General features: G+C 49.0%; 1 protein-coding gene across 1 annotated transcript in view; it reads left to right on the forward strand.

Annotated features, from left to right (window-relative positions):
* Positions 1-2,161: 2,161 nt before the first annotated feature.
* Positions 2,162-14,139, forward strand: part of LOC112071665 (low-density lipoprotein receptor-related protein 1-like) — a 42,080-nt gene continuing 30,102 nt past the window's right edge. Inside the window, 18 exon segments of the mRNA XM_070439473.1 lie at positions 2,162-2,406; positions 2,889-3,111; positions 3,220-3,412; positions 3,738-3,887; positions 4,141-4,377; positions 4,611-4,791; positions 5,059-5,281; positions 5,608-5,797; positions 6,061-6,183; positions 6,451-6,591; positions 7,174-7,299; positions 7,423-7,539; positions 7,812-7,892; positions 8,622-8,789; positions 10,451-10,633; positions 11,448-11,645; positions 11,781-12,026; positions 12,289-12,486. Of these exon segments, the coding sequence (XP_070295574.1) occupies positions 2,177-2,406; positions 2,889-3,111; positions 3,220-3,412; positions 3,738-3,887; positions 4,141-4,377; positions 4,611-4,791; positions 5,059-5,281; positions 5,608-5,797; positions 6,061-6,183; positions 6,451-6,591; positions 7,174-7,299; positions 7,423-7,539; positions 7,812-7,892; positions 8,622-8,789; positions 10,451-10,633; positions 11,448-11,645; positions 11,781-12,026; positions 12,289-12,486 (3,208 nt within the window). The 5' untranslated portion in view covers positions 2,162-2,176.

Here is a 14,139-nt window from a genome sequence, read left to right on the forward strand (position 1 = left end):
AACACAAGGCCTCATGAGCTCCCCCCCCTTCCTCTCCTCCCTCCCGCCCTCCCACAGCTGGGTCTCTCTGTGGGAGCACCCTCCCCACCCCACCACCCCAGCCGCCTTCTCACACAGATACAGACTCTCATTGTCAGAGCACTTGCTGGGAAATCAGCTGGGAGATACTGAGAGGGACAATACACAGCCTCCAAAAGAACACCATTTAGCATTTCATTCAAAGCCAGATTTTTTTCCATGTTCTGCTGTCTAAAGTTCCCAGTCAGTCAGACAGTGCTCAGACAGGGTGAGTGTGTGTGTGTTGTCCATCTTTCACATGGAGAAGGTGCTACTCTTTCCACACTACCATACCGACTCAAACTGTACTTTACAGTGCTGGCTCGGTAGAGCTTGGCTCGGCCTAGCTCAGTGGTTTGAAAAGAGTATATACAGTTGAAGTCGGAAGTTTACATACACTTAGGTTGGAGTCATTAAAACTCGTTTTTCAACCACTCCACAAATTTCTTGTTAACAAACTAAAGTTTTGGCAAGTCGGTTAGGACATCTACTTTGCATGACACAAGTCATTTTTCCAAACAATTGTTTAGACAGATTATTTCACTTATAWTTCACGGTATCACAATTCCACAGGGTCAGAAGTTTACGTACACTAAATTGACTGTGCCTTTAAACAGCTTGGAAAATTCCAGAAAATTATGTCATGGCTTTAGAAGTTTCTGATAGGCTAATTGACGTAATTTGAGTCAATTGGAGGTGTACCTGTGGATGTATTGCAAGGCCTACCTTCAAACTCAGTGCCTCTTTGCTTGACATCATGGGAAAATCAAAAGAAAGACCTCAGAAAAAGATTGTAGACCTCCACAAGTCTGGTTCATCCTTGGGAGCAATTTCCAAATGCCTGAAGGTACCACGTTCATCTGTACAAACAATTGTATGCAAGTATAAACACCATGGGACCACGCAGCTGTCATACCGCTCAGGAAGGAGACGCGTTCTGTCTCCTAGAGATGAACGTACTTTGGTGCAAAAAGTGCAAATCAATCCCAGAACAACAGCAAAGGACCTTGTGAAGATGCTGGAGGAAACGGGTACAAAAGTATCTATATCGACATAACCTGAAAGACCGCTCAGCAAGGAAGAAGCCACTGCTCCAAAACCACCATAAAAAAGCCAGACTACGGTTTGCAACTGCACATGGGGACAAGATCGTACTTTTTGGAGAAATGTCCTCTGGTCTGATGAAACAAAAATAGAACTGATGAAACAAAAATAGAACTGTTTGGCAATAATGACCATCGTTATGTTTGGAGGAAAAGGGGGAGGCTTGCAAGCCGAAGAACACCATCCTAACCGTGAAGCACAAGGGTGGCTGCATGATGTTGTGGGGGTGTTTTGCTGCAGGAGGGACTGGTGCACTTCACACAATAGATGGCATCGTGAGGGAGGAAAAGGATGTGGATATATTGAAGCAACATCTCAAGACATCAGGCAGGAAGTTAAAACGTGGTCGCAAATGGGTCTTCCAATGACCACAAGCATACTTCCAAAGACAACAAAGTCAAGGTAGTGGAGTGGCCATCACAAAGCCCTGACCTCAATCCTATAGAAAATTTGTGGGCAGAACTGAYAYAGCGCGTGCGAGCAAGGAGGCCTACAAACCTGACTGTTACACCAGCTCTGTCAGGAGGAATAGGCCAAAATTAACCCACCTTATTGTGGGAAGCTTGTGGAAGGCTACCCYACGCGTTTGACCCAAGTTAAACCATTTAAATGCTGCCAAATACTAATTGAGTATATGTAAACTTCTGACCCACTGGGAATGTGATGAAAGAAATGAAAGCTGAAATAAATCATTCTATTATTCTGACATTTTACATTCTTAAAATAAAGTGGTGATCCTAACTGACCTAAGACAGGGATTTTTTACTAGGTGAAATGTATTTGGCTAAGGTGTATGTAAACTTCCGACCTCAACTGTAAATGAGGCTGGGTTGTGAGGCAGGTTGGGGTCATGTCAGGTCACCAAGCAGGCTGTGGGTTGGGGTGGCGAGGGTTAATGCTTTTCTGTGGGTGAGATGGGCTTATGGGTTGTGTTTGCGGTCACTGACACTGATTGGAGTTCCATTCTGATACGGCAATCTCTCTCGGTCTCTCTCCTTCTGTCTCTCTCTTCCCCATGCTTCTCCCCCTCACACTCATCCTCTCTCTCTCCCACACTTATCCTCTTCTCTCTGTCCCTTCAGATGTGGGACAGATGGCTATTGACTGGCTGACCGGGAACTTCTACTTCGAGGACAACATGGACGATCGTATCTTTGTGTGCAACGCGGACGGCCAGACGTGTGTCACCCTGCTGGATCAGGAGCTCTACAACCCTAAAGGCATCGCCCTGGACCCCCTGATGGGGTGAGCTCTACCTCACTAACAACCCCAGAGACCCCTGAAGTAGTGACCTCAGAAGGTCCTTTGTTTACTTCCCCCTGGTCCCAGCCCTTAGTCAGTGAAAACACTTCCTCTTCTCTTTCACGCACACACACACACACACACACGCAACATCTGTATGATCACTTCATATTGCTGACGGTGACACTTAAAAATAGTTTGGTGTATCCTGTGTGGTTCCTTTTTTACAAGGTGTCACTTCTCAGTTTTGGAAGGCATCTCCTGGTGAAGGATGTAGACGTTTCCGATATTAACCACCCTTAATGCAGATGGCGCTCTTTATGAGCTGCGTAAAGCAGCGTGATTGAGGTCAAATATGAATTAAGGAAGTACAGTTCGTCTGTTGGAATACACAGTCAGTCCTCCCATTTCCTCTGTTTAATCTCCCCACGCACTCATGGTTTCTTCATCTCCCCCCCCGCTCTCCTCGCCATCTCTCCCTACAGCAAGGTGTTCTTCACAGACTACGGTCAGACTCCCAAGGTGGAGCGTTGTGACATGGACGGTCAGAACCGGACCAAGCTGGTGGAAAGTAAGATCGTGTTCCCCCACGGTATCACCCTGGACCTGGTCAACCGGCTGGTCTACTGGGCCGATGCCTACCTGGACTACATAGAGGTGGTGGACTACGAGGGCCAGAACAGACACACCATCATACAGGGCCTGCTGGTGAGGTCATGAATGAATCAAGGAAGAAGTTCCATTAAAACAGACTACACACAGACACACACACACAACCACCAGCTCTGACTGTGTGTCTGTTGTTCATTCTGTTAGATTGAGCATCTGTACGGGCTGACGGTGTTTGAGAACTACCTGTACGCCACCAACTCCAACGAGGGCAACCTGAACCACGCTAAGACCAGCGTGATCCGGGTCAACCGCTTCAACTCCTCTGACTTCACGGTGGTGACCCGAGTGGACCGCGGCGCCGCCCTGCACGTGTACCATCAGAGACGTCAACCCCCAGGTAGGTACACACCCACAACCCCCTGTGTATTTACCCAGATAGGCACTGAGGGTACGGGGCAATCATTGGCATGGAGTGTGGTATGTAGTGTGGTCGGGCTTTTGTTCCAGCCCTGCACGTGTTCCACCAGAGACGCCCAACTCCATGTAGGTACACGCCTAGGGTTGCAAAATTACGSTAACTTTCAAAAATCCCTGGGTTTTCCTGGTTGAAAGAGTCCAGAAGGGTATCTAGTGTTATCTGTCTGTATCGATCGTCATAGTTGTTGCCATGTTGGTGCCTAGTGCTGACCTCTGACCCCGCTCTCTCGTCCCCTGGTGCCCAGTGAGAGAGAAGAGTCATGCGTGTGCCCCGGACCAGTTTAAGAAGCCAGGAGGCTGCTCCGACATCTGTCTGCTGGGGAACAGCCACAAGACCCGGACCTGCCGCTGTCGCTCTGGATTCAGCCTGGGCAGCGACGGGAAGTCCTGCAAGAGTGAGTGCTCTACATACATGAAGTTCTGAATTGAATTGCATTCCATACATAGAGCATAGCGCAAAAATCACACACAACAGCACAGAACTCCATACAGCACAGACCTGCAATTTATATTATAGCAATATGAGTTGAAATACGTCTCTAGGACATAATTTGAAAATGTACATACAGAAAATACCTTGTGTCGTTTCTCAGATCTTGTAACTAACCATTGAGCGATATCCCCACGTTGTCAATGTTCCCCTTGCAGAACCTGAACACGAGTTGTTCCTTGTGTACGGTAAGGGTCGCCCTGGCATCATCCGTGGCATGGACATGAATGCCAAGGTCCCCGACGAGTTCATGATCCCCATTGAGAACCTGATGAACCCCCGGGCGCTGGACTTCCACGCCGAGAGCGAGTTCATCTACTTCGCTGACGCCGTGAGTTACATCATCGGGCGGCAGAAGATTGACGGCACGGAGAGAGACACCATCCTGAAGGACGGTAAGGAATGTCTGTTCGACTACCGTAGTATTTAACATGTCGTGCATTGCATCAAGACCTATTGCAGAATTGAATCGCAATGCATGTAGATTTGGGATGCAATATATATATTGAATTGTGACCAATGTGTCATGATAGAAATGATATCATGAGGTCACGAAAGCCCTTGTGGACAGTCACCCTCAATCTCTATCCCTCTGTCCCTCCCACCTGCCCTCTGTCCCTACCCTCAGGCGTCCACACCGTGGAGGGGATAGCGGTAGACTGGATGGCAGGTAARCTGTACTGGACAGACGACGGGCCCGTGAAGACCATCAGTGTGGCCAGGCTGGAGAAGGCCTCTCAGACACGCAAGACCCTCATCGAGGGCAAGATGACCCACCCCCGCGCCATCGTAGTGGACCCCCAGCACGGGTCAGACATTTTCCCCCTCCTTCTGCTCCTTTGCTCCTGTACACATCTCACACAAAGACCTCACAGAATGAGAATATGTTGGTCACTTTCCCAAAAACTACCAGGATTTCCCAGAAATCCCGGTTGGAGGATTCCTGGTTTCCTGCTTATTTGCTCCTGCTTCRGGGAATCTTCCAACAATAATTTCCGGAAAACCTCGGAATTTGGGGCAAGTTGGTGGAATTTTTCACCCTTTTAGTATGGATTTAACAGAGTGTGTGGTTGTAGGTGGATGTACTGGACAGACTGGGAGGAGGACCCCAAGAAGAGTAACCGAGGGAAGATCAAGAAGGCGTGGATGGACGGCTCTCACGACCAGGTCCTGCTGACCAGTAAGACCGTGCTGTGGCCCAACGGCCTGAGTCTGGACATCCCGCAGGGCATCCTGTACTGGGTGGACGCATACTACGACCGCATCGAGATGGTTTACCTCAACACCACCGAGCGCAAGGTCAGTTCGACTGGTCAGCAAGCCTCAACCCGAATGATGATGATTGTGATAGTCACACTGGTTGTCGCACATGTGAAATCTCCCCACTGGAGCGCAGGGTTCAGTCGTCGCGTCCACCCTTCCCACTGTTTCTCACACCTGCCTGTATCCCCCTCTGATTGCCAAAGTGTGTGTGTGAGTGAAAAAGAAGTGTGTGTGAGTGGAAAAAGAAGTGTGTGTGAGTGAAAAAAAAAGTGTGTGAGTGAAAAAGAAGAAGGGTTCTATGGTTTTCATCCTCAGCATGATCCACGTGCAATGATCCTCTTCTCTCTTTCTGATTTGGTCAGATGGTGTACGAGGGAAACGAGCTGAACCACGCCTTCGGCCTGTGTCACTACAAGCAGTACCTGTTCTGGAACGAGTACCGCGGCGGCAGCATCTTCAAACTAGATACCTCCACCAGCACTGTCACGCTGCTCCGCAACGAACGCCCACCCCTCTTCGAGATCCGTGTGTACGACGCTCACCAGCAGCAAGGTAACTTTACTGGTGGACACCTGGTGGGTAAACACTACAGTCAATGGGGAACACATTGAACACCTTTAACAGTGTCGTAAGCACGTCAGAGAAGTGTCATAACCCATGGCGAAACTTCTTATGCCACAAAATCCTAAAATTGTATTCTATATCAGTGATTTAACTAGTCTAGAATGAATGAATACGTTTAATGTCCCATAYGCAAATTTGCTTGGTAACAACGCTAACGGTCCTGTCTGCCTGTCTTCTGTTTGTTTCTATAGGGACCAACCTGTGTCGCGTGAAAAACGGCGGCTGCAGCAGTCTGTGTCTYGCTATCCCTGACGGCAGGTCCTGTGGCTGTGCTGACGACCAGATACTGGGTGACGACAATGTCACCTGTAAAGGTATGCATTGGGACGCTCTCAGGAGGGTCTCAGTCAGAGTAGTGTCTGTGATTTATGTACMTTGAACTGGGATGCCATATCGAAATATCCGTGTTTTAAGCTGGTGTGTCGAGAAGCAAATCTCACAGACCTGCTTTCTTCAGCTGAATTTGTTGTGAAAAACCCCTCGTAAGTAGATCAATCCATCCCACACAGGAACAGCAGAGACTGCGAAAGCCGTTGCTTTGCCACGTTATCCGTAACAGTCCCCTCCTTTCCTCTCCCCAGCCAACCCCTCCTACATCCCTCCTCCTCAYTGTCAGCTCGGGGAGTTTGCCTGTAAGAACAACCGCTGTATCCAGGAGCGATGGAAGTGTGACGGGGACAACGACTGTCTGGACAACAGCGACGAGGCGCCCGAGCTCTGCCGTGAGTCGGGTCACACCGCCACGCCGCCGCCAGGGTTACTGAGCAACGAGCACACACGCGACAACAAGTCACACACACYCGACAACAAGTCACACACACACACGCACAACGCGCACAGTTGAGAATCATGCGCTGTGAATTAGCAGCAACAGAGGATGAGCTACCTAATCCAAGCCCTAATGCTTGCTCTTCCTTGAGCCATGCAATATTAAACATCAATTGAGTGTCAAATAGGCCCATAGTTTCTCCATCCAACTCTCTCTTGGTGTGACAATTAGTAACACCTGGTTTCCTCTGTGTGTACATGAAAGTTCTTATGTTGGCCCACTTCTAGAGGATGACACAGCAGCAGAAGCTCAAGCGTCCCAGAACAGAATGTGCTTATAGCTGTGTGATMTCCACTTTATGAACTTACAGTTAACGTAAATGGTTCCTGACTAGGCCTAATATTAGTCCAGTTATAGAAGACTCCTCTGGGACCCAGTCTCTCTGAGAGAGATGCTGTATGGTCTTGTCTAATTCTATTGATCTCACGTTCAAATTCTACTGTTGTAAATCGTAAGTTTCTTCTCTCTCCCACAGACCAGCACACGTGTCCATCGGACCGGTTCAAGTGTCAGAACAACCGCTGTATCCCGCTGCGTTGGCTCTGTGACGGGGACAACGACTGTGGCACCGATGAGGATGAGTCTAATACTACCTGCTCAGGTACACACACACACACACACACACACATATATACACACATATATATATATATTCACTCATGCATGTAGACTCGTACACACGCCCTCCCCATCTGTAATGCTGCTATCCCCCACCCCTCTCCAGCTCGTACGTGCCCGCCCAACCAGTATGCGTGTGCCAGTGGGCGCTGCATCCCCACTTCCTGGACATGTGACCTGGATGATGACTGTGGGGACCGTTCTGATGAGCCGGCCTCCTGTGGTGGGGACTTCTGGCATCACACATCACCTCTGTAGCGTTCTATATTTTTCTGAATAGTTTAATGTTTGAAAGTCAACTCACTAAACCAGAAGCCTGGTCAGCAGATGTATTTCTGCTTTTTAGCCAAGCAAGAGTTTGGTTAGRTGGACAGTTTGGGGTTTTAGACTCTCACACTACTTAGTTTGAAGTGGGCCAAGAGAGGTCTGTTTGTGGCACATGATGGTGTTTCTAGGATGTCATTTTGGTTTCCTCTCGCCTCTCCTTCTCCCCAGCCTACCCCACCTGCTTCCCCCTCACCCAGTTCACCTGTGCCAACGGCCGCTGCATCAACGTCAACTGGCGCTGTGACAACGGTGAGCGCAAATCTCCTTTTACGCATTGCAATTCATAAGCATTTATGACCTGTATAATGTATTAATTCTTAAAAGTCTAGGCTGACATATGGAATTGTTTTAAGATGGTCATACTATGGATCATTTAGRTAAAACTACCCATCATACTTCCTTAATTTCTTTTACAACCGGTTACCGGTTGCCTTCAGACAAGTCCCGTGACACTTGTMGGGTCACATTTAGTTTGTAGCCCAAACGGTTRGGACGCTACAAACAGAAGTTGTCACATCGACGGTACCGACTTCAGACGAGCCATAGAGCAAAATGGAGACATTTGTGAGAGCATCCCCTTTTCAATAGAGGGGGTCATAATAGTTTTGTAGGTCACACCGTTCGGACGCTACAGACGTTTTGGAGAGAAGACCCATATTCGGCGTGTCTCGTGGTCTGACAGACACCGCTCTAGCTCTGCCACCTTTCACCTTTAGATGTGGAAGTYCGACATCGGCAGATGTGGAGGATATAACGACAGAAACCGACGGATTTTCATGGGCCTGTTATTCGACTCTAGTGGGTTAAGCATTTATAATGGCTTATTCATGGAAGTTAGTAAAAAATGTTACCTGTGTGTCTCTGTGCGTCTCTGCGTGTGTGTGTGTGCGCCTGCCCTTTCCACCTGTCTCCTTCTCTCTCTCTGTCTCTCTCTCTCTCTCTCTCTCTGTCTCTCTGTCTCTCTCTGTGTGTGTTCAGACAACGACTGCGGGGACAACAGCGACGAGGCAGGCTGCAGCCACTCCTGCTCTAGTGTTCAGTTCAAGTGTAACAGCGGCCGCTGCATCCCTGAGTACTGGACCTGTGACGGGGACAACGACTGTGGAGACTACAGCGACGAGACCCACGCCAACTGTACCAACCAGGGTGAGTTCTGGTACCGGTGCTGCCGCTGTGCTCTTGAGCAAGCCACTTGACCCCTAAACTGGCCCAGAGGCGCTGCACTGTGGCTGACACTAGCTTCCAACTCCTAGTATTGTTATTCTACTGTACCACCCCAACGGATGTTATAGAGCATCTCCTTCTTCATTGAGCACCTGGCAGGAGAGTGACATTGTGCTCATAGTGTTTGCATGAGTCTAGCAGTCTGSATTGCAGCTTCCATTGTTCTTCACATGAAGGAGAGTATACAGTATATTTGTCCTCAATACCCATATTTGTCCTCTTTTTAGTATACTGGTATATTATCGCCACATGAAATTCCTGTATCCTATTTCAGGCTGTGTACGTGTTGTCGTTTTGGATTGTGTAGAATGTRGTCCGGCTGATCCTTCATGTTGCTGCTCTCAGGGATGTGTTTATGCTCTGCGGTTAGCTGCAGATCCCTTCAGTATGGCTGAAGTTGTGCGGTTGTTTAATGACGGCTGGTCACATCGACCTTCACTTTAAGTGATGGGAAAAAAGTGAAGTCAGGTGAAATGGCTGGAGTAAGAAGAGCAGGCAAAGTTTTAGTCAGGGGTGTTGGGAGTGGGGGGGGTGACTAGTCTCTCTGGTGAGGTGTTGAGGGGCTTGGTAATGACTTGGTAATGGCTGTGTGGCTTTGGCAGAGATCAGTGGAGGCTAGGCAGAGCTTCCAAAGCCCCTCTTTCGCTCTATCTCGCTCTCTCCCATTCTCTCTCTCTCTCTCCCAGACTCTCTTTCTCTGTCACTCTGCTTTTTCTTCAGCTCTCAGTTTGGCTTTAAGAGAGGAGTTAATTGCTTAGAAGTTGTCCTGCCCCGGAGTGACAGGGGAGAGGTGTGTTTGTCTGTGTGTGTGTGTGCATGCCTGTTTGAGTTCAGCATGCAACATCGAGCCCAGCATGATCTTCTGGCCTAATGAGAGATCTGTGCCTAGTATGAAATCACAGTGACATCAACGTTCTTCTGCTGTTGTCGTGTTATTCCAAACTCCATTCCTACGTGTGTGTGTGTGTGTGTGTGTGTTGTGTGTGTGTGTGTGTGTGGTGTGTGTGTGTGTGTGTGTGTGTGTGTGTGGTGTGTGTGTGTGTGTGTGTGTGTGTGTGTGTGTGTGTGTGTGTGTGTGTGTGTGTGTGTGTTGTGTGTGTTCCATCCGTGCCAAGTGCCCAAACCCTCTGGAAGTCATTAGTTTGAGAAGAAAAGCAATACTGTTGCTTTCCCCTCTGTCTCACATATTGTATTCCACTTAGAAGGTCCTGGGCCTGTTCCTTATGCCCCTATGCCAACTGCTGATTCCTCCATGCCAACTCTTGCCATGAAGGGATGTCATTATTCCTCTTCCTTAATGACGCCCTTAACATCAGGCGATGATGTCCGTGGGAACAGAACAGAACAGCTTTGTCATTGTTTGTTCACGACCGAGACCCATCTGGAGCCTTAACACATTCTGACCCTGCAGACCTTTCCTGTCGACGGCTAACTGGGTTGAGGTATTTGATGTGTTACGACGGTTTCCCGTCTCTGCTATTGAATGGATTTGTCCGTAATAGAAGTCTCTTCGCTTGTCGCTCGCCACACTCTAACCCCTCTGCTGTTGGCTGACTCCGCTCTCTCTTCCTGTGTCTCCCTAGCCACCCGTCCTCCCGGTGGTTGCCACGTGGATGAGTTCCAGTGTCGCATGGACGGCCTGTGCATCCCCATGCGCTGGCGCTGCGACGGGGACACCGACTGCATGGACCTGAGTGACGAGAGCGACTGTGAGGGAGTGACGCACATGTGTGACCCAGCCGTCAAGTTCAGCTGCAGGAACTCTGGTGAGTTTGCGTGGGCCGTTTCAGCCATCAAGAGAAAMGAGCTAACCGCTCTCTCTTCCTGTCTCTTCCTCTATGCTATTGGCTAAGTGAGTCGGTGGCCTTTTTAAAATGTTTTAATCAGACCAGTTAGTGAGGGTTCAGGAAGTCGGTGTAGGGCAGGCTGTGGTGTGTGCGTGTGCCATGGGTTTTTTCTGCCCTCATCAGATTAGTCAGCGAGAAGTCCTGGTGTCTTCTTGCCCTACATCCTCTAGACGCCATAATAGTAACAGCCATGTCTCAGAGCAAGTATTCTTCATGTAGTAAGTCATGGCAGCAGTGTCTGGGCGGTTTGGACACGCATGGTCAAACACAATGTATCACTTAAGAGAGCTTGTTATCCCAAAGGGGCTTGTTGTGACAGAATATGACAGCAAGCTGCTCTCTGGGAACGAGGATGGCTTTTACCCACGGTGACCCCTTGGTGCTCCGGGGATTAAGATGTCTGGATTAACACGGCCAGCAGCATTCGCAAACGGACTGAATTACTCTAGTTCTTACGATTGATTTCCCAGCAGCAGTCACAAGAAGGCAACCATGTTTTTTTCCCAGAGTTCAGCACGCCATTGCAGCCATCACAATCTATGTTTCTCTATTCGGAGTTGAGCTTGCCTGATTTTTTTTTTCTTTCTTCGGGGTGTCCCTTTTCATGTTGCCACGGTGTTTCGTTGTCCCTTCAGTAAGACCCCGGTGTGTGATCTTCTGTCTGGTTGTCTCCTCAGCCTGTTGTGTCAGTGGGGTGTGACTTCTGACCTGTACCCTTTTGACCTGTCCCCAGCTCGTTGTATCAGCAAGGCCTGGGTGTGTGACGGGGACAGTGACTGTGAGGACAACTCGGACGAGGACAACTGCGAGGCGTTGGTGTGTAAGCTGTCTCACCACGTCTGTGTCACCAACGACTCGATCTGTCTGCCCACRGAGAAGCTGTGTGACGGCACTGACGACTGCCCCGACGGCTCTGACGAGAAACTRTGTGGTAAGAACACACACACTCGCCCACTCTCCCTACCCATAACTACACCACCGTGGTCAAGGTAGGAATTGCCTCAAACCACACATCTATATGATTACCCCTCTKTCTCCTCTCCTCTCTWCTCGCCACCCTCCACAGACCTGTGCTCCATAGACAACGGAGGCTGCAGCCACAACTGCTCCATCATCCCTGGGGAGGGCTTCATGTGTTCCTGCCCCCTGGGCATGGAGCTGGGCGCCGACAACAAGACCTGCCACATCATGAACCTCTGCGCCAAGCACCTCAAGTGCAGCCAGAAGTGTGAGCAGGAGAAGAGCAGCGTCAAGTGTTCCTGCTACGAGGGCTGGGAGCTGGAGACAGATATGGAGAGCTGCAAGAGCACTGGTGAGCAGAGGAGAGGGAGAAAGGAGGTTAGAGAGAGGGGTTATGGTAGTAGAGAGGTAGAAAATAGATATATAATCTTGTTGGCCATCCGATGAAAACCGTGGTTGTTTGTGTGATTTATGGCGTTCTGTAAATATTGCACTTTGGGTATATCTACCATAAGAACGGAGACCACGATTAAGACCATGTGACCTAACAAGGACAATCTCCAGGGCCCCTAAATGATCTCTTCCATATCCCATATTTCTCTACCCCCCCCCAGACCCCTTCAAGCCGTTCATCATCTTCTCCAACCGRCATGAGATCCGTCGTATTGACCTCCACAAGGGAGAGTTCAGCGTGRTGGTGCCTAACCTGAGGAACACCATCGCTCTGGACTTCCACCTCAGCCAGAACACCCTCTACTGGACCGACGTGGTGGAGGACAAGATCTACCGTGGGAAACTGTCCGAGAACGGAGGTGAGGGAGCGTCTCCATTTATTCAAGTTATTACTCATTGGACTCTTTTTTTTCCCCCCCAGCTGGCGTTAAGGCGGCACTAGTGTCAAACACTCGTTAGTTAGCAATTGCTTCGTGTAGAAACTGCCGCACAGGTATTTTCCAGTCCTGACGCCAGGTTTGGCAATTTACCAGTTAGTTATGACATTCATTTTGACAGTGGAAACTCGGCCTACCCAGCCGTGACGCACACTGCCCATATGAACATGGAACAAGAGTAGCCTATTGTGCGTTTTGTACTTGTATACTTCCTATTTCGAAACATAAAAAAACWGTTTTTTGTCCCACGTTTCATTTTATTTGATTAAAAACCAAGCATAGCCTCCCCTCAATTAAGGCCCTTTTCTTGTCTGCCCAACGCAATCGTAAAGTAGTCTAGACTGTCAATAAAAGGGATTAGCTCCTGAGACTGCTTGGAAATAACTCTTAATCACCAAAGCTTTATTAAAATATGTTTTGAGAGGAGTAAAACAGTGAGCCGACATTCCCTTTTTATCTACAGTATGCATTGTAGGCAGGCCCGTGTTATTTTAGCCSTGCAGGTCCTGTCTTTGACGTGCCTACAACCCTCTTCCATGATGTAGGCTACAGTGTCTTTCCTCTTAGTCTGAGGACTAACAAAAATGAGTTACAAAGTTTTGCGCTTTCTCTGAATGTACTTCAGTACAACAGTTTTGTCTCATGGTAGCCTCGCCTGTCAAATCTAGTCAAGATGTATATTAATGTCCCCAGCATAAATCCCCCAGACAGGTCACAGCTGGCCCTTGTTCTCCCCCCAACGTCCCAACCTCACACCCCTACACCCCTACCCCCCCCCCACCCCCCCCCCCCAACCCCAGGTCTGTTGGCCAATCAAGGGTGTGTTCCCAGAATCCCACAGAAGAAATCCAGGGACACACACACAGAGAACGACGGAAGGCTTTGTCTCTTCAAATTTGTCTCACCGCTCCGTTGCGTGACTGCAGCCACCCTGGGGCAGAGCAACAGACACACATACCGTGGTGTAGCGTAGGAACCAGCGTATTACATTAGTCCCTGTTCCCAGGCCCCCTCCCACGCCTCTAACCCTCTTAAAAACAACCCTCCCTCCACCATAAATCAGGTTCTGCTGATTTAAGATCTTTCAGTGTTTAGTTGTAGGGCCGGGACAATAGCAGGATCGCCATAGTATCGGGGCAAAGGAAACAAATGAGCGGATTTAACTTCTTTAGGAAAACGGCCCTAATGTTGGAAACAAACATCATTATGTTGGTATTCGGGGTCACATTTGTTTTCCAAGCTGTAGCGCACAATATTTTCCATACAGCAGGTTTTTAAAAGGACCAAAGAGTTTGGTCTGCTTTCGTGTTTTCATTTTTGCCATGGAAAAAAATATTGCGAKGCTGCTATCGCCACAGGGTCAAACACTCCAACAACAACAACAAAAAGTTTCCTCCCTACACACACAGCCTCCCCACCCTCCCCAGGCAAAGCCAACTGTGGTTCCAGCAGTATAACAACAACCGATCTGTGAAGAGGCCCTCTCCCTCTAATGCTGTAATCTAATGACTGTTGGAAYGCCATGTGAAGGACTCCACAGAATCATCAGCAGTACACCATTACTGCGTAGCTTTT

The sequence above is a fragment of the Salvelinus sp. IW2-2015 genome, unplaced genomic scaffold (genome assembly GCF_002910315.2).
Source record: "Salvelinus sp. IW2-2015 unplaced genomic scaffold, ASM291031v2 Un_scaffold1678, whole genome shotgun sequence".
NCBI lineage: Eukaryota > Metazoa > Chordata > Actinopteri > Salmoniformes > Salmonidae > Salvelinus > Salvelinus sp. IW2-2015.